General features: G+C 36.1%; 5 protein-coding genes across 6 annotated transcripts; 1 reads left to right on the top strand and 4 right to left on the bottom strand.

The window, feature by feature from the left end:
- Positions 1-3,459: 3,459 nt before the first annotated feature.
- On the bottom strand, positions 3,460-6,370 carry LOC113772015 (basic leucine zipper 61-like). The gene is made up of 4 exons (XM_027316552.1): positions 5,700-6,370; positions 5,191-5,281; positions 4,929-5,055; positions 3,460-3,656 (listed from the first exon to the last, which is right to left on the bottom strand). The coding sequence occupies exons 1-4, from the start codon at positions 6,245-6,247 to the stop codon at positions 3,499-3,501; spliced, it is 924 nt and encodes a 307-aa protein (XP_027172353.1). The 5' UTR covers positions 6,248-6,370; the 3' UTR covers positions 3,460-3,498.
- A 5,088-nt stretch (positions 6,371-11,458) lies between these two features.
- On the top strand, positions 11,459-12,877 carry LOC113771810 (ervatamin-B). The gene is made up of 2 exons (XM_027316368.1): positions 11,459-11,933; positions 12,282-12,877. Exons 1-2 carry the CDS (start codon positions 11,459-11,461, stop codon positions 12,875-12,877), a joined length of 1,071 nt encoding a protein of 356 aa, XP_027172169.1.
- An 851-nt stretch (positions 12,878-13,728) lies between these two features.
- Positions 13,729-19,879, bottom strand: LOC113772312 (pentatricopeptide repeat-containing protein At1g06270). 2 transcript variants are annotated; one of them, XM_027316904.1, is made up of 6 exons: positions 19,750-19,879; positions 19,498-19,611; positions 18,400-18,495; positions 17,277-17,456; positions 17,066-17,198; positions 13,729-15,104 (listed from the first exon to the last, which is right to left on the bottom strand). In XM_027316904.1, the coding sequence occupies exon 6, from the start codon at positions 15,044-15,046 to the stop codon at positions 14,015-14,017; it is 1,032 nt and encodes a 343-aa protein (XP_027172705.1). In that variant the 5' UTR covers positions 15,047-15,104; positions 17,066-17,198; positions 17,277-17,456; positions 18,400-18,495; positions 19,498-19,611; positions 19,750-19,879; the 3' UTR covers positions 13,729-14,014. The 2 variants fall into 2 exon arrangements, with proteins under 2 accessions (XP_027172705.1, XP_027172706.1); XM_027316905.1 differs by lacking the exon at positions 18,400-18,495.
- LOC113771809 (glucosidase 2 subunit beta) lies at positions 17,095-19,982 on the bottom strand. The gene is made up of 4 exons (XM_027316367.1): positions 19,916-19,982; positions 19,498-19,611; positions 17,277-17,456; positions 17,095-17,198 (listed from the first exon to the last, which is right to left on the bottom strand). Exons 1-4 carry the CDS (start codon positions 19,980-19,982, stop codon positions 17,095-17,097), a joined length of 465 nt encoding a protein of 154 aa, XP_027172168.1.
- A 1,111-nt stretch (positions 19,983-21,093) lies between these two features.
- On the bottom strand, positions 21,094-22,385 carry LOC113771807 (LOB domain-containing protein 2). Its single transcript, XM_027316366.1, has 2 exons — positions 21,602-22,385; positions 21,094-21,164 (listed from the first exon to the last, which is right to left on the bottom strand). Exons 1-2 carry the CDS (start codon positions 22,383-22,385, stop codon positions 21,094-21,096), a joined length of 855 nt encoding a protein of 284 aa, XP_027172167.1.
- Positions 22,386-22,897: the final 512 nt, after the last annotated feature.

Genomic DNA, 22,897 nt, shown 5'->3' with positions numbered 1-22,897 from the left:
GAGTTGTAAAACTTGTGCTTATTCCTAGTTCAAATGTAGTTTAGATTTGTCCCGATGGAGTTCACACAAATGAAGCTGCTCCTGTTTTTGCTGTATTCTTTCTCCTTTTATCTGTCTGATCTATTGTCTACTCTTTTGCCTGAATGGGGCTGTCGGATGAGCCACTCATGATTGCCTTCCAAATCTTCAATAAAATTTTGCTTGAAGAATATCTGCTTGAGCTTCAAAATGATATTGTCTCATGGTTGAAGTCGATTATACAACTAATAGGGATCTGCTTTCGCCCTTCTAAATTTTCTTGTAGAATTTTGTGAAGAAAAGCAAAACTGTCTAGAAACAAACTTAGTGCATCTTTCTTTTCTCAAACTGATCTCGAATTCTGGGCTGAGAGGTGAGAGGCTTTTCTGCATTTTTGGGAGAACAACCTCATTAGGCCCTTACGGTGAACCCCTGTTCAGCTGCTTTATGCTCCTGGCCCAAGTTGGAGTTCTTTCGTATTAAAATTCTCCATCTTCATGCTTGAGAGGGCCTCATGGTTTCCCTTAGAGGCCTGAAATATTGGTTTCTCAAGCTGAAGTGTACTAGTTATGAAATTAGTGCCGGATTGCTTGAACATTTTTTTTTTCTTGGGTATCTACATTTTTGAACTTTTAAGTTCAGTTCTAATCAACTTGACTATTCGTGTCCTGGCTTCAGTAACATTTCGCATTGTAGATTTCAATGTGTTACTTTTTGTGTTACGTGAGAGATCTTGAATCTATCTTTTTCTATTTACAATCCCTTTTTTCTTACTATCAAACCCAACTCTCCTTTCTCTACGTGTTCAAGTTCAACATTCTTAGGTATTCAACCCGCGCCATGCAATAATCCAGATATTCCTAATGAATGGGAATGAGGTTGTCTTTAGTTTCAAGTTCAAATCGGATTAGTGACTTCGCTCGATTAAAACATAAATTTCAATTTCAATTTTTTTTTATTTTCTTTCAAAATGAATTTAAAAAGGTTTAAATCAAATCAAATAAACGGCCTTTGCAATTCCACCTACGATTATTATAGATTCCTCAAATCACAACAAATGACTGAATGTAGGGGTGATGCTGAACCAAGTAATTCGACTTCACAAGCTACTCAATCAATAGTTCAACTCAAATTTGTTTTGATCAAGGTCAAGGTGGAGTTTGAGCCACGTGTTTGAGTTCATGGGTCGAGTTCGAGCTCCAAATTCTCGTATGCAAAAGCTTGACGAATCTAATCTAGTTTTTTATAATATATATTTTTAATTTTTTATATTTATTATTGTGAAATGTCAATTATATCCTTTATTTTAAATCATATGTAAAATATTAATTTTTTATTAGGTGAGATCGATTAGGGTCGAGTAGGTTTGATTAAGTTCAATTAGACTCGAATAAGCTTTATTAAACTTGATTAGATTAGATTAGATTTAATTAAACTCGACTTCAAATAAGGTAAACTAAAGTTGAACTCAAGCTCGAGTCAGAGCTCCACTTCTAACAGCTTGACAAGGTTGAGCTCAGTTATTTTGCCTCAAATCGAGCTCAAGTAGTCTAATACTCAAACTTAACTCGACTTGAGTACACCTCTAACTGAGCCAATAGGCAAGTGACTCAGATCTATTGAATGAATGTTAGGTAGACTGTTGAACGTTTAATTCCCTAAACCAAAAGTGGGAGAAAGAGAGCTGAGTACTGATGCAGATACTGCGGAGCATGTGACCGGGCTAATAATAAATATTTTTCAAAAAGGGATTACTGATTATTAGTAGGGGATGGGCAACTGGCAAGTAAAAGTTGGTGCTAATAAACTTAAATTATCACATATGAATATGATCAAAGCTGTCACCTTGTAGGGGAAAGAGACTTGTTCCCTGCAAATGCACATGTGAATAAGGAAAAGGATTGATTCCCAAGAGCCATTTTTTTTTATCTGTTGGCTTGGCTGTATTGGTTTCTTCCCACCCCGCCCCCCCCCCCCCCCCAACCCCCCCAAAACAACCTTGCTTGCTGTGATTTCTTCAAATAAATGCTTATTTGTACTATATCCTTCTCGCATATTTGCACTATTTCAGAAATAAAATTGTGGCACAAAAGATGCACATGGAGAGGCTTTTTAGTGTATTCAGATGCATATTTTTCCTTAGAAAGTTAAATATGGAAAAAACCTACTGGTAAAATGATAACTTCCTAGTCAAGATTTGATGTCTTGGTGATTGCTCATTACATCCAACAGAGATAATGGTGAAAAATTTGCTAAATATATATGCTGAAGAACTTTCAAAAAAAAAAAAAAAAAAAAACTTTTCTTCTTGAATAAAACATGACATCTTCCCAACTGAAACTTTCTTGCTTTGAACATTAGAGGGTTGGGAGGAACCCTAGACCTCAAATCTGTAAATTAGAAGTCTTGTGCCCTGTTACTTTTAAGTCAAATTAGTCAAAGAAATTAATCACTACTCATTTTTACACCCAAGATAAATAACGATATTTACAATTCTTTTTTTTTTTATTATTGATGACAATAAGAACTACAAATAAAGAATGCCACCAGGCAATAAATTCGAGAGAAACATTGAAAAAAATGATGCCATAGCCTGACATCAAAACAACTACCCGACAAACCCCTTCTTTACTTTCATACATCCCAATACAAATCCCACTAACACTAAAACACACTTGCCTAAGCACAACTTTTTTTTTTTTTCCAAAACAAAAAAAGATTGAAAAGCAGAAAGAAATTTGATGATTGGTTAACAAAAATCTAACCACACCCATCCCCATGTTACAGAGAAAAAAAAAATCATCAAATTGATGATTGGCTAACCAGAAACTAACCACACCCATGCCTGAGGAGCAGAAAAGAAACAAATTGATTATGATATTGATTCTTTGGCCTACATTGCAAAGATATGCAAGTTGGCCTCATCTTGTCCTCTGCAACATTGAAGTTCCCGTGGACCCTATTTTCATGTTTAAGACATCATGTGAATGTCCATCAACACTACCATCCACTGAATTTTTTTCCTGCATGGTAATTAAGAGAAGTTAAGAACCATTCAAGAAAATCCAATCAACTTATAACAGGAAAAAAAAATTAGATCTTTAACTTGAAAATTCCTGTTGATCAATTGAATTTCTTTTTCTTGTTGGTATAACGTTTTGTGTGTGGGGGTTCTCAAGCATGCATATCGTTCTCAGTTCCTTCTTTGGCAAGGCATTGAAAAACTGAATACAAATTATCAATACTCAAACTAAGGTATAATAATTGAGTCTAATACGTATTAACTTTCAAAACAAGTGATCTAAAAAATTGGTTTGGAGAGCTCAAATTAATTTCCCCTCACAAAGCACCTATTGGTTCATTGACCCTTAATTTCATGTCATTTATATTTTGTTTAAACATCGTATAAGTTTTTATCAAGTATCTAAAGTTATTAGCATACCTGAAAAACAATGTTCCACGTATTAAAAGAAACGTGCTTCAATTAACAAGTTGCTCCTTCTCTGCGGAGGCATTACCAGCAGTAGCAGGTTGTGTTTTTGGCTCTGGTGGTGTAGCATTTTCCATCTTCTTCAAGTTTTGCTGGTAAAAGACTTGCCTTAGCCTCTCAATTTCCCTTTTCAAGGCTTCTTGATGAGCTGCAATTTCATTAGAAAACAAAATTAACTGGACCGCGAAACTTTTCAAGAATAAAAAAGAGAGGACAACAGCTACAACAAATTAGAATATTTACAATAATCTCAAAACGTGATATTCTAAACATTCAATGATTATGAGAGGACTCTTAGAGTTCTTTCTACTGCTAAGTTCAGAGTTCGAATTCTGAACTTAGCAGTTCTTGTTTTGTAGGGCTTGGTTTGACAATGTAGATAGGTGGAAATATAGCTGATAAACATAAAAACGAGATCTTTTTTTTTTACGTAACAAGCAAATTCAGTAGGATGAATAAACCACAATGTCATAGACCCAAGTCTAAGAAATGTCATGGTTCTAAATAAATTATTGGACGCGTCGAAAGAATAAAAAATCAATGCCACTCTTTCTTGGTGTCTAGTTTGGTTTCGCATTAATTAACTACGTTGTCTCTTAAATGAAAATCAATCTTCAAACGATAGCTATAAAGCTGGACATGTGGGATCGAGTTGAAGACACAAATTAGTGCTATGGTGCCACGATGTCTGAATGGGTCAACACTAAGCAATTAAGCAAGAAAGAAGTTTCGAATGCCAGCTAAATTTAGAAAATGACCCAGCTTGCTTTCTTGGTTGCCATATTGATTTTGTGAGGTCCATGAAGATTATAGGACATAATTAAGAGATTCACCTGAGGAACTAATAGCCTACGGTTCTAGCATTGAACTCAATCATTCAATAGTACCTTGCTTTTCTAATCGGTGCTTCTTTGGTACTCAATGATATACATAATTTGTACCTAAACTATCATTTAAATTCAGACACCTACATTTATTGACACCTATACCTAAATACTTAATTTATTACTGAACTTCACTTTTTCTTAGAAAGTTAATACTTAAAACTCATCTTAACAAGTATCATCTCAAGTCTTTTACCCCTAAAGATGATGATATAAGTTAACTATCTAATTAATCCTTTTAATGATTGAATAGGGTACAACCGATATCATGTGGGATGACCTTAAATTGTGATGTGACAGGTTTAAGGAGACAGTTTAGGACATACAATCCAAGGCCAAAAGCTGATTATTCCCATGTTAGACGTCATTCATTTGATCATATCCTATAATGCACAATTATTGCTTTCATTTATGTCGCAAAATTATGTTAAACGTTGTATCCACTTGCCGAATAAACAATTCTTGTATCTTCTGGCACGGCAAATTATGAATTGCCCAAAAGCTTAAAATTTTCTGAAGTAGCATTTGAGACTTACCATCTTTAAAAATCTTATCTTGGGCAAGAGCTGCGATTCTTTGTTTGAGAACGCTGTTGTCAACATTCAGAACCAAACGTTGGTGGTCCAGAAAAGCTACCCTTGGCGACAATACTGAAACTTCAGCCTTAACAATATTAACCAAACAAACAAGAACAAGAAGACGATCCCATGTGAGAATTCAATTGCCAGCTGCAGTAGTTAAACAAAAGAAGAACTTCATTTATTAATCTGCAACAAGTTCAATAAACCAATAATGTACCTGAAGGGAAGTTACACTTCTTTCTAGCTCTGATATGTACTGCAGTTTCCTCACTCGAGATCTTTGAGCTGATTGTCTGTTGGCCAAGATTCTATAAAAACCAAAAAAAAAATGGTATTCTTGATCAATTATTTTGATATTAATCAACACAAAATTTTTTTAAAAAAAATCATGTAATGCGATACTAAATGATTCTCCGTTGAGATGATTATTTAGAGACAAAAGTCTTTGTATCTTGGATAATGCATGCAGTTTTTTTTTTTTTTGATGGCTAAGATCTTTACAATGAAATCAGTTTGTAATAAAATGATAAGATGGATGCTAAAAAACAAAAAACAAAAAACAAATTCATGGTTGAATTAGGAAAACTTGTGCATGTTTCATGCAAAAAAATGAAGTTGTTTCCAACTCTAAGATGAATAACAATGCAATGCTGGTTCTTCATGCAAGAATATGTGTGTAATTCATCAGTATTATTATTGGAAAAGCGTTAAGATGCATTTTCTTACCTTTTGATCCGTTTTGGATCAACAATCTTGTCACTGGAATTGTCCACAGTTTCATTAGTAGCAGCCAACTGTCCATCAGATTTACATGAGCTTTGCACTTCCTCAGGCTCACTCTTTAGCTGCTGCAGCTGCAGATCAGAAGGATTCAGCTTATCTTCATTAATGCTGTTATGATCAGAAGGCGACGAGGGATTCGAGCAGGACATTTTGGGGTCAACAGAAGTTGGAATATCATCAGTAAACATAGACATGAGCTGCTCATCATCAAACTTCTCAAATTCACTAGTAGCCCCAGAGCCAGGAATAATTGTTGATCTTCTGCATTCTTCCACCATTGGGACCTCAAGAAACGCAATCGAGTCGCTTACAGATCGCCGGTGAAAACCCCGTTTCGCCGACGAGAAGTCGAGAAATTCATCAACCCACGAAGAGTTATGGTTATTAGTAGCATTTGCTCCTCCTAAATTATCCAGCGTGTGAATTTTTTGGTGAGAAAAGTCAGGCCAATTTGGTGCCATATTTGGTGCTTTTGGAGGCAATTGTGCCATATTGAAAACTATGATCCAAAGAAGTATGGCCACTAGTGACTATATATAACTATATCCTAGTAGGAGAAAACCAAACAAAAACTTGGGAACTATGCAGCAATTGGTGTTATATATACTTATGCTAGTTGATGCAGACTTAGAAAAGAACATAGCCAAAAGAACAGGTCCAACATCATCATCATCACAATCTGCTCTACTAAACTTTGATCAAGAAGTGATTAAAAATTAGAAATCTTTTCCCCGATGGTGGCATGGTGGGGTCACATGGGGAGATTGGGACAGCTATCTACAGCTGGTTGGGAGGTTGAGCCCCAACGGTATTACTGGAAAGTAGCAGTAGTTTAATAATTAAGAGGAATCAGAGACCACGTGCCCTTGTGACCGTCCCCTTCAGCTCCAAGCTTATAATAGTCTCATAATTTACGTCCAGAGAACATTCCTCTGTAGTCTGTCTTCATGGATGCCGTCTTGCATGCATTGCTTACTACCGTTAGATTCATCAAGTGGCCTTAATCAAACAACTTCGATCAAATTGGATCACATGATGGATCCCATGAGCTGTGCCAGTGATCAAGAACCTAGCAAATAAGTGTGTGTGTGTAATGTGTAACCTCATCAATGTGGCATTCAATTTTTGAGTCATCTGCACGGATAAAAATCAGTTAGTGGGCATAATTCGTTCTTGAAGTAGTATTAATAATGCATGGAGAGAGATATATAACCGCGTAATAATGGAATTTCTTTCATGTCAAGTTTACGACTTTTGTTGAATGTATTTAGTGCATGATTCTTGTAAAGTGAACAACAAAAATATAATCATACATTGAAAGATTGCAGATAATAATGGGATTTTTTTCTTCCATATCAACTTTACGAGTTTTATTGAACTTATTTAGCGCACGATTCTTGAGATTTATTGAACTTATTTAGCGCACGATTCTTGAGACATGAAAGGCAAAAATATGAGTAGGAATGACCATAATGGTCCACATAAGCTTAATGGGAGTAACTTTTCCTTTGCTGCTGAATAGTGTCACTTGTGTTGCCAAATAAATTTGAGAATCATGTGCCTTGAGTTGGTTGAGATGGTAGAGTTGGTGTCATGTTTTCCTGCTAACTTGGGTTCGAACCTCTCTTCCATTGCGCAGGTCTTGCATAATGCGTCTTACTCATTCGTGTGGTTGGCGGATTATTGTACGAAGTGAAATTTATTCAATGCGCACTCTTAGGTAGCGGCTGTGGTTCCCTTGTCAACAAAACAAAAGAATTTTTTTTGTGAATCATGACCATGGTTATGTAATCCTTGTGCTGTACTACAATGGTACTTGAGGAGGTTGCCTGTGTATTCTATTTCGGAATGCTATAATGGCAGGAGGGTAAAAGAGAATAATACGTTGTTAGAGTTGTGGGATTTTGGAGGATGAGCTGTGGAAAGTGAGGAAGCTTGGAAGGGATAATGTCGTGCCATGTGAATTGTTTGCACGCCCTAAGCTTCTTTACTTTGTCTCCAAACTATGCCCACATGTAGCCTCTAGGGCATGCACAAGGACCCTTTTCTTTCTTGCTCATATTTTTCTATCTAGCTTACATCGAAAACCACACAATTTGCAATATAACTATGGATCTTAGTAATGGAATTAACTGTCGGGTAGGCACTAATTGATTATGATTAGAGGAAAGTCCGCAACGTGGAACATGTCATTGACTCATTTCCAAAGTTAATATGTGATTAAGAAAGTGCTAAGAAGTAAAGCCAGATAGGTCCTTTCTTGATTGAGAATAAGATCGATGGCTTTCTCCTTTTTTTTTTGATGGAAAAAAGCAACCTTTGTCTAAAGACATGAACTAACTTTGAAGCTCAATTACAGTTCTTATCTTAGTGATTTTTTAACCCCCCAAGACATTTTATTGCACCTTAAAATTTTAATTCTAGGCTTTTATTTGCTGCTAGACTAAGACTTCACTGGTGAAAACAATGCAGAAGAAGACATAAATGAGAATTAGAGATAACTTTCAATAGTGGTACACTTGAGAAGATACATCAGTTTTATGAATTTACTGTTTCCCATAAATGTGCTCCATAGTCCACATGCGCACATAATAAATTTCTTTTGTCTTGATGCACATTTGTAGGGAATAGAATGAGAAGATGAGATTAATGTGGACCAGCAGGGGAAGAAAATGAGTTCAAATATTTGCTGATAAATTAGGTTTTGTTATGAAATAACTAAAAGTGTGGATGTCCATTTGTATTTTCAAGAGGATTAATTCATAATTCATTGATACATTATGTAAAGGAATTACATTGGACGAACTGTTTCAATCCATAAGAGCTATTTATGTATTGGATGAACTGTTTTATATGACTATTCATGTTCTTGTAGTAATGAGAATTTAATAACGTACCTTTAATTTTGTAATACCTATGTATAGAGGTACCTTAGCACCTCTTGAGTATACTTTTGATTAGTTGGAACAATAAGAATATCATTCTCTACTTCTCTATTTCCTTCTCTAATATTTCAATTCCTATTATAGTAGTTTATTTTATTAGTTTTATAACAGGTTTATTATCCATCCAATTAAGTTCCCATTTTACTCTAAATCCCGTGAAAGTATTGAATTGAACTTCAAATTTCACCCCAAAAATTTTTTTTTTCTTTTTCCATCCACATGTTCCCATCATTCTTCAGTTAGCAAAAATGATTCAAACTATTTCACATGTTTGACTGAAGCTTTTGGTTGCAGAGGTCGAAGTTAATTACTTCACACAAGATGTTTCAATGAAAAGGGTATATTTCAATCAAATTGTGAAACAAGATACGATTTTGCCTTCTGGGACCATAAAATCTGGGGAAAAAAAAAACAATCTCAAATGATACATGCATCGATCCCAACAGGATATTTGTGTCCAACCTTTTGATCTGTTTATGATCACTGCTATATTTACCTTCCCAATCGAGCACATGAGAGTCACCAATTTTGGATCAATTATTAAGATGATACTGATCATCAATGGATGTCTGTATCTATGTCAGTGTCCAAGTTACAGTTTGCATGTGTCACTGTACCACAATTCATCAAAATCAACCACCAATTATAAGTTTGATATGATTGTGTGCCCAACATCTTGGATTTGTTTATCAATATTTTATCTCAGCTGCTGATGAAAAAATAAAAATAAAAAAAACAAAACAAAACGGGAAGTTTTAAAATAAAAAGATGAAGGCCTCAACTTTTATTACACAATACTTTATTTATTTATTTTTTGGCTATTCTTGTTTTTACTAGTTCGAACTAATTCGATATTTACCGCTTTTGTAGAAATTGGCGGAAGAAAATTTTCATGTAAAATTGGACAGTCGAAGACTCAAAGCTTAATTTTTTGTTGGTAAGCAAATAGTTTAGGATAGAAAGCTCACACCATTTCAAAGCTAGAGCTTACCAACACAAAAACCAAGTTCTTACCTGTTAAGGAACAATACATTGGCAAATCAAAGGTTAATGATCATGATAAACTTTGAGGCAAATATATGCTAGGTTTTGATCCTTGTGGATGCTGTAATTTAGTCTTGTTGACAAATATATGGTTTGTCAAGAAAATTTTGGGTTTGTTTAGCAAAATTATGCAGAAATGTGACATATACAGTTCCAATATTCCTAAAAGAAAACATGAAAACCCTCATTCTTGCAAAAAGATTAAAAAAAAAAAAAGAAATCCCTGACCATTTTTGTTCTATACATGATTCTGTATTCTCTACCAACTTGAACCACATATTCTACCTTTGAAAACTTTTCCTGATCACCGACCTTGTTCTACAACTTGATACTAGCACATAAAGGAACAGCAGAATTATTTTACCGTGTCCACCACCACCACCAACCTTTAATTCACTGTTCTAAAGTATTTCCACAGCAATGGCAGGCAAAGTGAGCGTGTGGAGAATGGCATGTGATCCTAATTCTTTCCAGTTTCCACAGGACATAATTGCTAGCTGTAGCTGCCGGGAACAGTTTCATAATGATGGAATAGCTTTTAAAGCAATGTTTTAGAATATGGTAACCCAATGTAGATGCTTGCATGTGACTTGAGTTCAGTGCATTTCACTGTAATTTTCTTCAAGCATTTATCATTTATAGTAAGCCACTCAATTCTTCATTGACAATATCACTTGTATGAGTGAATATCTTTTCAACAAGTTTAAAGAATGGAACCCTTTTTAGTACAACGTCCATGAATTCGCTGACAAGTTTTGATGGATGGACAAGTTCATATTTCTGTTTCCATCACATGGATCTATTAAATATTGAAAGACAAGTCTCCCTTGAGAAATGTCTTCGTGTTTTCTTTATCTGTGAAACGCTCTGTTCACCTTTTCCATTTGGCCTGCCTTAATTTCGTTCTCAACACAAGACTGGAGATGGGAAAAATGGCCCTAGCATTAGCAACCTTGGCACCTTCACCTAATTCTTATCTAGTATCACTTGGAGAAAACCCTCAAGCCCAAACTACTGTAAGTCCTAAAAACCAGCAACATTGTCCATTGTCTTGCTGCATCCTGTTTTCACTTGCATGCAAACACTAAAAGCAAACTACATGCCCAAACTACATAAGAGTAAAATTCGCTTTTCGTAACTTAAACTTTGAGTTAAGGGTACATTTCATTCCCAAACTTTTAGACGCACCACATTTAGTACATGAATTAATTATTTTGAACCACATTTAGTCCAAAAATAAAAAAATATTCAATTTGGACGGAGAAGGTTGACGTGGCCGTTGATTTTGACTAAGAAATTATTTTTATTTGCCAAAGACGTGACTTTCTCCAACCAAAATTAAGCAATTTACCGTTTTTGGACTAAATGTGGCAAAAAATAATTAATTCATGTACTAAATATAGTGCGTCTAAAAGTTTGGGGATGAAATGTATCCCTAACTCAAAGTTTAGGGACAAAAAGTGAATTTTACCCAACTAATAACTGTCTTGCCCGATTCAAAGACTAGAGCTTAGAACATGAACAAATTGCATGATCCCAACTGAATTGCTGAAGGTTACAACACGCTAAAATGGACAACAAAAATGAAGATACCAAGAACACAAGAAGACTATTGCCCTAGAAGCAAAATGTAGAAACGTGCTCTCTTGCACACCTTGATTCAGAAAGATTTAAATATCACCAACCCATTCTTCATATGCATCTGAAGGTAACATGAATAAGCTTTCTGCATTGAGAAATGCTTGCACTACTACTAGCACTACTGCTACTACTACAACTACGACATTTGTGCTTCTCTGCATTTTATTCTTGTGTCCAAGTGCAAGTTTTGGGGAAGGCAGGAAGCTTTATGACCGGGGACCTGTGTTTAAGAGGTACGAAGAGTGGCTAAAAAAGTATGGACGAACCTACGCTAATGGAGATGAATGGGAGATGCGATTTGGGATATACCAATCCAATGTCCAATATATTGACTATATCAATTCTCGGAACCTTTCTTATCAACTCACTGACAATCAATATGCAGACATGACCAATGAGGAGTTCATATCTACCTACTTGGGTTATAAAACTCGCAGTCTTCAAAGGGATGGACAAAATTTTACGTCTGACCCAGTTAAGTTACCAGCCACTGTCGACTGGAGAAAGCAGGGCGCTGTGACTCCAGTCAAGGATCAAGGTGCTTGTGGTAGGCAAAACCTGCATTTTTTTTTTTCCATTTTGAAACTATTCTTGAGCAAACTATTCAAGGAATGGTGCATCGATTTCTATTCTGCTATTTCTCATTCTTATAAGGCTAACATTAGCATTTGCTTATTACAAACAACAAAGAAAAGTATCAGCATACAAGTCAATATGTCCAAGTTTGTCTAAGCTGATTTGACCATAGACCCCAGCATTAACACTCAGGCCAAAGTAAAACAGAACAGTGGCTCAAGAAAGCAACTAGTACAACTTTGAACCACTTAGCTTGTTTAGAATTGAAGGTTGTGTCGAAGAATAGAATCTTGTGTTACCATAAATTTCTTCACTCCAGGAAGTTGTTGGGCATTCTCTGCAATTGCTGCTGTGGAAGGAATCAACAAGATCAAAACTGGAAAGTTGGTGTCTCTGTCAGAACAGGAGCTTGTGGACTGTGATTACAACAGGAATAATGAAGGTTGTAATGGTGGATTCATGGATAAAGCTTTTGAGTTCATTAAAGCAAATGGTGGAATTACCACCGAAAGTGACTATCCTTATAAAGGAAAAAGGGACAAATGCAACAGAGCCAAAGAAAAAGATCATGCAGTCACAATCACCGGCTATGGGAAAATACCCAAAAGTAATGAGCTTGCCCTTCAAACTGCAGCTGCCAAGCAACCAGTATCAGTTGCAATTGATGCTAGCGGCTTTAACTTTCAACTGTACTCTAAAGGAGTCTACTCTGGCTATTGTGACAAGAACCTTAATCACGGAGTAGCTGTAGTTGGCTATGGAGAAGAAGGTGGCAAAAAGTACTGGCTTGTAAAGAATTCATGGGGCACTGAATGGGGTGAAGCTGGTTACATCAAGATGGAACGTGGAACCAAAGACAAGGATGGTCTATGTGGCATTAATTTGGAAGCTAGCTACCCTGTTAAGCAATCTTGAGGAAATTCTACAACAAAAATCAGGTCCTGCAGCTTTGTAACATAAAACAATCTCTGATTTCAAGTTATAACAACCAAAGAAGAAAGAGACATATTAAGAATAGAACCAGTATAACTAGGACCTGATGCACACGACCGAGGAACAAACCTATATCTTTGTTGCAAAGTTGAATGTCATTTTCTGCAGGTATTGGTATTAAATGATTGACTAACATCCTTCTAGTTATAAATGGGCAAGCTTTGCCTTACAGGGATTCTAGTCACAAATGCCATTTGAAGAAACAAAGAACCAACTACTCAAACTCAAATCTATCGAATAATCATGATTATTTTTCCTACAGTGGGGTGTCAAGTCTCCTGGTTTCTTTCCTTGGTGAGGCCCTTTTAAGTCTATCAGCAATTTAAGTCCATGCGTCGCCAAACTAAATCCAAACAAGTAAAAGGTACTCCTCCATTCTCATCAAACTGAAGAAACATATCATCATACTCAACTGTTGAGTAATTCTGAGATTGCATCACTTTATCAATGGTCACGTGTCCATTGCACGAGAAGAACCTCCTGGCCCCCAGCCCAGAACGTATGTGCGTGCATATCTCTTCTCGAGCCCCAAGAAGGACCTTGTTAATTGAAATTTTAGCAGCAAACCTAGGTACTTAAACGAATATAGCCAATACAAACACTTCAAAAAATTCAATTCTCATTGGCATCCGACCAAAGGATTGCTTCCTGATACGCTAATTAACTAATGACATAGTGCTTTCACCAGCAATGTATTTTCAGGAGGGGATCCTCAGCCAAACAGTCTTAATCAAGCAAAGGCACTTGATGATGCTTTGTGAAGATTTGAAAAGTTCAAAATGGAATGCACTTTTTTACCTCTTTTGAAGTTCATAACATCATCAAACATGAGTAAGTGGTAATAATTCAGCTCTTTCAGAATTGGACACCAAGCACCATAGATATTTGACAACACAAATGATGAAGTATTGTGATACGGCACTTCAAGAGAGGATTTCAACAAATTCCTAGTAAATTATTTTATCGAGGTGATCCTGTTCAATTAATTGCAGAAGGGCGTGCATGCTCCTTTCCTACTTACAAAATAACATCACTACCAAGTATTTCCAGTTAAAGTAGCTAAGGATTCATGTCTGAAAATCTCTGTCTCACAGCTGAAGCAAGCTCCCACTCATCAACACTGGCCAGGCCTGCAACCACCCTTTGCCTCACACTGATGTATGGTATGAAACCCTTCCCAGTCATTCTCATGACAACTTTTCCTGCCAGGACAAATTGTCGACACTCCAAGCACCCCTCAAGCACCAAATCATATACATCAAACCCAACATCCACATCTCTCCTTTCTAAAAACTCAATCATCTCCACAGCTCTCAAGGTCTCTTTATTTGCTCGAAATGCTGCTGCAATCTTTACCAATATTTCTTTTCTTGGGCTCAAGTTGAAGGTTGCCACCATCTCCTTCATCATTCTAACAGCATCAGCAGTCCTTCCAAGCTCACTTATTTCACATATTATAGTTCCATAACTATCCAAATCTGGAAAGCAACCAGCACCACTCATACCTTTCAAAACTTTGATTGCCTCTTTTAACTGATCAACCTTACATAGTGATAGAATAAGGTAATTGCATATGCCACAATCAGGATTATACCCAATGGACTGCATCTCCAACAGTATGTTTGAGACCGACTTAGCATGGCGGCAGCTTTCAAGCCATGCAGTAGAAAGTAGGACATGAGTTTGGGGAACAGGAAGACAACCAGAACGAAGTGTGCGTTGGAGTACAGCAAGGGCAAGTGGCAGGGGATTGGGACTTTGGAGAGTGTAGGAAAGGAGACAAGAATATGCAAACCCAGGACGAGAACGAGGTCTAAGGGAAATAAAAGATTGCAAAATTTCGTCAACAATATTTGTTCTTGTTTTTACAGGAAAGGCAGAGAGGAATGAAAAGGGATTGGCATTCTGGCAAGATCCTTTTGAAGCAGCAAGAATGTTGGGAATATCTCCATAATTTTTGGCTTCAATTGCAGCTTTAATTGATTCCTCAAGATAATTTGGAGGAGAAAACTTGGAAACTGAGGAAAATCTTAGCAAAGAATGACGAATCAGATTTGGAGATGAATAAAGTCTTGTTGCTACTGTTACCATAACTATCACTTCAGAAACCAATTTTGAATGGACAAGCAAGCGCAAAACAATACAAATCCTGCACAATTGAGCAAAGTCTTTTACCAATTTGTATTTATAAATCAAGGAGCAGCAGTACGTAAGTAAGGGAACCCTGAACTGTAGTAAAAACTAAAAGCCTAATCAAAACCAGAAAGCTCTAACACCTTGCTTTTATAGAGCAGGAGACGTGCATACAGGCTTGGCAAAATTTAAGCCAATGGAACGATAGATGAAAACTAACTAGGCAGAGAATATGCATCACATCAATCAAGTAGAGACTATGTGTCTGTACCAGACAACAAATGATCTTTTCCACATACCAAAGAATATTCCACTTCTTGTCTATGGGTTGCAACTGGAAAACACTAAAATATTAATACTAGTAATTTTTGCATCTTGCTAGTCGTATACACCATCCATTCATATATAGTCCAGATTCAACATTCTTCAGCACAAATTGATAAGGCCAAGAACTGACTAAAATCCACCCACACGAAGAAAACAAAGAAAGACGAAACTGATGTTCCTTTTTTTTCTTTACTCTTTAATTGAATAATGACTCTACTTTCATTGCAGAACACCTCAATCACACAGCGGGTAAAATATCAAATTTTCAGAGTCCATTGCCAAAAGATGGACCACAAGAATGCTAGTCAGCACTGGGTCTCTTGGAGTCCTAGAATTTCCTAATGCAAAAGCAGAAGCACAAAGAGGCAGAGTCATGATGCAATTCACAATCAAAATCTAGGACCTGTTTGTAAGCATTATTTCTAACAAACTTTTACACATTGTCCAACCACCTTTCATCTCAAATATGCTCTTTTCAATATAGTCGCTACAGTAAAATTTTGTTTAAAAATACCCCCACAAAAGATCCATCTAAGTGGAGCTCATTTTAAAGTAAAACCAAGAGATTTTATTCAACATGGTTGGCTAATTTAGCCCAAGTACTAAAGTTCTACCACAAGAACTCAAAGTCTGACTCGGAAATGGATTTACAAGAAGTCTTAACCATAAAGTTCCATTAAAAGTCAAACATGAACTACAATACGATATTATAGAAGTCTAGCCACACACTGGAATCCTATTTGAGGTCAAAATTCTCTTCTTTCAAGACCCAAAACAAATGACAGTAGAGCCTTAAATCATTTCTACATCAATTAAAAAAAAGAGGTGAAAATAATGTTGGCCTAAAATAACTGAAAATCTATGTTGCTACAGTCACTATGAACAAGTGAGTGATAATCAATTTCTCCAACATCACCTATTCATTATTTAACTATACCTATGAAAGTATCATAATCCAAAAAAAGAAACAAAAAAGGATACTGAAAACCAAAGGCAACAAACCAAGGTTACTTAGTAGTTATCTAGGTCCTGATGTGAGTTTAAATTGCGAGAATTTAAGTCCAATTCACCCTTTACATTGTTCTAAATGTCAGACATTATATCTCATTTCTACTCTCACGATGTACACTGAGCTTATGTCTTATCAGACATCAACCAGCCAGATGCCCAACAAAGAGCCAAAGGAAATACCTCTGAGAAACCAAACATTACAGTGATACTGGATATCTTTTGTGTCAATTTTATTAGTGTTAAAAGTGAAAGTGTCAAATCCAGTCATTGCCATCATCGCTAAAAATCCATCTCCAGTAGGCTAGTAGCTTGGACTTCCATTTCTAGCAAACCAATTGCTCTACACAAACAATCCTATAGCAGCTTCTTCAGGAGCAGATTATTAAGTTATACTACTTTTACAAGATTAATTGCTATGAGAGTTAAACAAGTATATTGTATTGTTATCATCGATATAAAGCAATGGATGGACTTTACATAAGCTAATTGCTACCTTGGTTAAATAAGTATAGATGGCTCTGCTAATCTATTGCTACAATCATGGGTGACAGAGAAAGAGATAAGCATCGACTAGGAGTTTTGACTTTTTCAGAAAAAATTAAAAACTAAAACAAATAACACTTATGGCAATTGTACTACCATCAGCAACATGAGCTTGAGAGAATCGTTCAACGAGGATGCCTTCTTCTGGCCCTAACACGCCGAGGAAACTTCCTAATTGCCACAACAATTATAATAAGAGCAACCTGTAGAGTTGCTAATGTCTTCAGACCTGAAATCACCAATGGAATTATTATCATAGCAGGTTGCCACTTATTGTAAGACTGCTCTAACAAACAAAGTGAAATACCTTTAAGTTTCCCAAGTGAGTCTTCAGAATTTAGGTTGACTTTCGTCCTTGCACCAGCTGAACTCTGGTGCCTGATTGTTGAGCGATAATTTAGTGAGTTATAAGCAACAGTCCCACCCATAATGCAAATGTTGAGACATATGACAGTTCCATCATTTTCGTCACTTCCGTCACAGCAATCTAGAGGTGGTTTAACCAGCAAAAGGCAAACTCCAAAAAATCAGTACACAAATAGAATCTTTAAGAAGGAAGCCACCCAAGAGGGTTGCCCCCGCATTAGGCTGGAAGGGGTGCATCATTGCAGGTCAATCATGTTGACAAGCATGCTTGTCTAAAGCAAATCTTAAATGACAAGGAATTATGTTATTTTCATCACATTGGATACTGCATCCATCAAGATATTACTTTGAATGGGAAAGCAAACTACTTGAATGTCCTATTAACATAATCTTCCAACAGTTCAACTGCATTGCATTGAAAAAGGATCTTAAAATAATCATTTGTCTAATTTTTCCTCAAGGAAGTAGGTCTCTTCCTACTTTTTCTTGCACCAAAAATAGCACAGATTTCATTGAGAGTTCTTTCAAAATCCTTATGTTTGACTTGATGGTGAAAGAAACACTAATTGGATTGGTAATAATGTATTGGTAATTATGAATACACACTGAATATGCATAGGTAGAGAGAAAACGGTCATTTTCATGTACTGGCCATGCGCATGTTAATCATAACAATGATGTATTTGAGATGAAAAATTAGGTGACTTTCATGTATCACTGGCTGCTCATTGGGGTCCGAGAACCAAATGGCATTAAACCATAGTATATAGTGTGCCTTAGAAATTCTAGAAACAGCACCATCAAAATTATTCTGGTCAAGAAACTGGAGTTTTTTAGCAAACTGTCATTCCATAAAGGTCAACAGTAGTTATCAGACACATTCATCTCTTTTCCCGTCTACCCAAACTATATTTGAAAAAAAAAAGGAACAAGAATAAATTGTTTCTCAAACAGTAGATAAGAAGTTAAGCAAACACAACCTAAATAACAAAAAACCCTCCATTTGACTTGGATGATGTAAGCAGCCAAATTAAAAATATTATACAATTACTTGAAGTATGTACCACAAATTTGATCATTTATCTGAGAAGGAAACAAAAACTTGGGCGTGCTTCCTACATTCTTGCAATAAAATTTTCCAGCAGGACATGCTGAGGTTCCTGCATGGTAAATGAAGAAGCTCAATGACTTACGTACAAGGACAGAATACTAAAGTACTCTTATTATACAGCTAATGGATGGCCAACTAAACATTAAAAACAGCAACTTATATGGCTTGAAATGAAATTACATGCTTGTTCTGTATAAGAAGAGGAAAAACTGATTTCTTGAGGTCATCTCCACTAGGAGTAAGAATAAGAGGAGAGAAAAGGAAGAAGAAGAAATTTTAGGGTCGTCAAATTATCCTAATAATTGATAACACAAGCTAGAGCCAGAAAATGCCAAAGAGTACTGCAGCATTAATATTTGTCCTAGTGCCTGGATTTGGATCCAATAGAGTTTTGTGAATCTTTTTCTAGTAACTGCCAGGAACTAATTCGCTTAATTTGGAAATGCCATGAAATGGTCACTTTCAGCTTTTGTCAAGAGCCAAGCCACTGAAAATAGAGGATAGCATTATAATAAGTTGCTCACTATCGAGACCAGACAAGGAAAAAATTTTGTTTCAGTAAAACATTAAATCCTTCACATGCATTAGTCACCTCCCCCCTTCACCCAAAAAAATCATAAAGCCGCCATCTTTTTCGTCAATCATGTTTTGATATAATAGAATCTTAAAAGAAAAACAATGTTGAGATTGAAAGATATGATAAAAGCATTAACCTTGGAATGCAGGGCTTACTCCAAAATCATTTGTGATCAAATGTTTAACTTCATATATGCATTTCCGACATTTGTTTGTTTCAGATGCATCAAAATTGTTTAAGCTTCACATATCCAACATCCATATTGCCAAATACCACAATAAAGACCAATATCATATTGCCAAATTACGAGTTTACCCAAAAAGTACGGAACTTGTCAAAACGACGGAAAAAACAAACAAACAAACATTACAAAAAGCCCCCATAATCAATTAGCTCCGAGCATTTACTGCAAGTAAAAATTAAAGTCTTTAAAAAACTCAAAAGGGATTGCTGGAAAACAAAAATTTCGAGTACCTGGTTCATCAGTGCCATCTGGGCAGTCACAGAAATTATCGTTAATTTGGTCTTTAGTGAAGGATTTGGACCCGTCTTTGCATTTGATCACCTCTGATTGATAGAACTTCTCATCTGTAAAATATCCAACATGTTAAAAACTTTAAAAAGTGTTTATTTTGGAAATTGACTTCAGCTTAAAAATAATGATAAGTTATCAACAAAATGAACAACAGAAATTATGCAAGAGGTTGAAGAAGAGAGAATGAGGACCTAGAGGATGAGCTCCCAATGGTAGAGGAGAAGCAGAGGAATAGGCCAAGTGAAAGAGGGAAATGATGAGAAGACTGATTAGAAGACTTGCACCCATTAGACTTGGAACTGGACTTTGGCCATTGTTTATATAGCCCACGAAGTCAAGAAACGGAGAGCTAATTACCCAACAAAAAACAAGGACTCGGGGCACGGACGGTTGCAGGTGCAACCGTCCTGGCAATTGTGGTCATTATCAACTGCGCGTAACTTTCTTTGTACATCGTGTAACTTTTTTTTCACAGAATGTATTTTCAGAACAGCTAATGATGGACCCCACACTTAGTGCGAAAATCGAATTACATGGTGTAATCTCAACCGCACAAAATTTTGAAGGCAAATCTTGATCCTTAACCGTGCAGATGACCGTCCCTGCCCCAAATCCACAAAGGACCAACAAAAATCGATCTTTTTCTTGTCATCATTTCTTGGTTAACTTTAATTTGGCCCTTCGAAGATACGTGGTTTTTCAACTTAACCCTCCAAGGCGAATCTTTTTTTTTTTTTTTTGAGTTTAACTTCACAAAAACAAATATTTGGGTGTATTGTTTATGTCTTAATATAAATATTGGTCACCTCATAGGTGTCTAGCATGCTTAAATTGTACAAGCAAATACCAAAAATTTTATATGCTAGCATAAGTGCTCAAATCAGTTCGAAAAATAAGCAATCTTTGCAGAATTTAATTAGCACAATCATGTGTCCCAAGCTAATAAAGAAATATTTATAGGTTTCTTTTTGGTGACATTGACACATACTTTTATTTATTCTTAGATGAACGGGAATAATAATGTGCTGGATAAAGAAATTTAAAAGAAAAAAAATAATTGGACAAAGATCATAATCACCATGTTGCCCCATGAACAAAATTTAGTTATATTCTGCAGTTATAACTCGTTATGTTTTTAAAACATGAATATATCTGTCATGATGAGGAGTAAACTAATTCTTGGTATGATTTTTATGTTATATTTCACTTTTTTTCCATCTGTTGTGCTTTGTGCTCGATACAATCTTGATTTTGTCATCACGTCTGTTGAAGAAGAAGTTTGCAAAATAGCCAACCAAGAATTATGAAAAATGTGCAGCACAAAATAACAGTTTGGCTAGTTTCTACCTTGGGGGGCAATCGTGCCCATGATTCCTTAATCTAAACAATTCAAGATCCCAAGAATCAATCATCTACCTAGTGATATACACTGTGTATACTTTGCCATGAGCACCAATAAATCTGGTCAAAATAACAAAAATAATAAAAGGGCTCCTAGCAAAGGGATGACAGATAGTAGATATCAGCAACTGTGACTATGAGTTCCCATGCCACGGTGAACTTTCTGCTGTCTTGCCATTCACATCAGTTGAGGAATTGTACTGGCCTGTAATATTGAAGAGACCAATAATAATTCAGATACATTTCTTGATACAAAATGAATGAATCTTGAAGTTGTTTTGATAAAATAGAGGTTAGTCATGTCTAGAACTTTATCTAGACATAATTCATTATCACTTACAGATCGAATCAATGAACATAATTTAGATAAGGATCATGAATGATCTAGTGTTAACTTGTATCCCCTTAACATTGATGCAACGAACATAATCCAGAAAACTTTAGTGTTTGACCTGTAAATTTTCTGCAACTCGTAGAAGATCAAAAATTTGGTATGCATGCAAATTCTCAGCATACTTGCCCATGGCCCTTCAGCTCCTTTAACTCTTTGGTATTCCCAACTTGAAAAATATACAATAAAAACTCATCTAAGACTACACGAATAATTGATCAAAATAATTAAATAAATTTAAACTACTATACCTGTGGGAATATAGTATTGCTGGTTGAAACCAGAAATTGTGTGATGCTGCTGGGGCAGCATAACAGCTGCAGTACCATTTTGATGCTCGAAACCTTGCAATACACCGTTACTGTTACCATTAGGATGCTGCTGGGAAAGAATAACAGCTGCAGAACCATTTTGATGCTCCATAGTTTGGACTACCAGATGATTACTATTAGCACCATAAGCAAACGGATTAGATGAATGATCAATAATCGAATTTCCATTAGGATGATCATGAACACCACTCAAACCACCACCATTGCTACTTAGCCCACGAATATTATTCATCATGGTACTAATCCCACCGTTAATATTAGCATTATTATTGCGAGCATTATTCCATGCTCCATTAACCAAAACTGGTGATGCCACGGCCGCGTTAACTGCCGGTTTGTACCCCATGCTTGTTGTGACCTGTGATGTTGGGGGCAATTGAGAAGTAATCTTTTGGTATTGAGTTTTGTAAAACTTGAGTTCTTCAACAACCCTTCTGAATTCTCCAGATGGCCCTTGGATTGGATCCCTTTGCCAAGCAAAAGCTTCCCAAATCAGTGAATCCGCAGCCCTTTTTCTTTCTTCTTCACTGTTGTGACTCCTGAGTATCTTTGCAACATTGCTGACTCCAAAGATTTTGTGAACAGCTTGAAATTCTCTGTTCTTTTCGACTGGAAAAAATGGTGCTAATATGCATTTGTCCGTGCACTTCTTGCGTTGATGTTTGCACGATGCACATGCAGGAAGCCCAGTAGACCTTTGCATCGTCTTGAATTCAAGGACTAAAACAATCAAGATTCATGAAAATTTGTCAAGAAAAGAAAACCCTTTTAAATTCAAGAAAATCAACACTGGTGCATATATCCTGAGCATGCAAATTATGTACGAATCTTGTCATAACAATTGACGAGGAAGAAGTAGCAATTATTAGAGGGAACATACCTATATATAATTGTTTTAACTTGTCTCTTGAAAAGGGGTGATAAAGAGAGCCTAAATAAAGAATAGAAAGGTAGAAGAAATAGAAGATTGATGAATAAAACTGCACTGAAGAACATGTAAAGATTGCAGGCAACTGTAAAATAATGGAGGTTTGCAATTGGTAGATTAAATTGTAGGTAGCTCATAGGAAGAGTCGGCTCTTGATAGATGATGGGTTGAAGTTAATTACCATACACGTAGTCTTTTAATGTGCAGAAAATTAGAAATTTTATAGTATTTTGCCCACTATATAAGACTTTTCCATCAATATTAAGAAGACTTGCATGGTAATTACC

Source organism: Coffea eugenioides, chromosome 5 (genome assembly GCF_003713205.1).
Source record: "Coffea eugenioides isolate CCC68of chromosome 5, Ceug_1.0, whole genome shotgun sequence".
Taxonomy (NCBI): Eukaryota; Viridiplantae; Streptophyta; class Magnoliopsida; order Gentianales; family Rubiaceae; genus Coffea; species Coffea eugenioides.
Note: the sequence above shows the minus strand (reverse complement) of the source record. Positions and strands in the feature narration are given on the sequence as shown.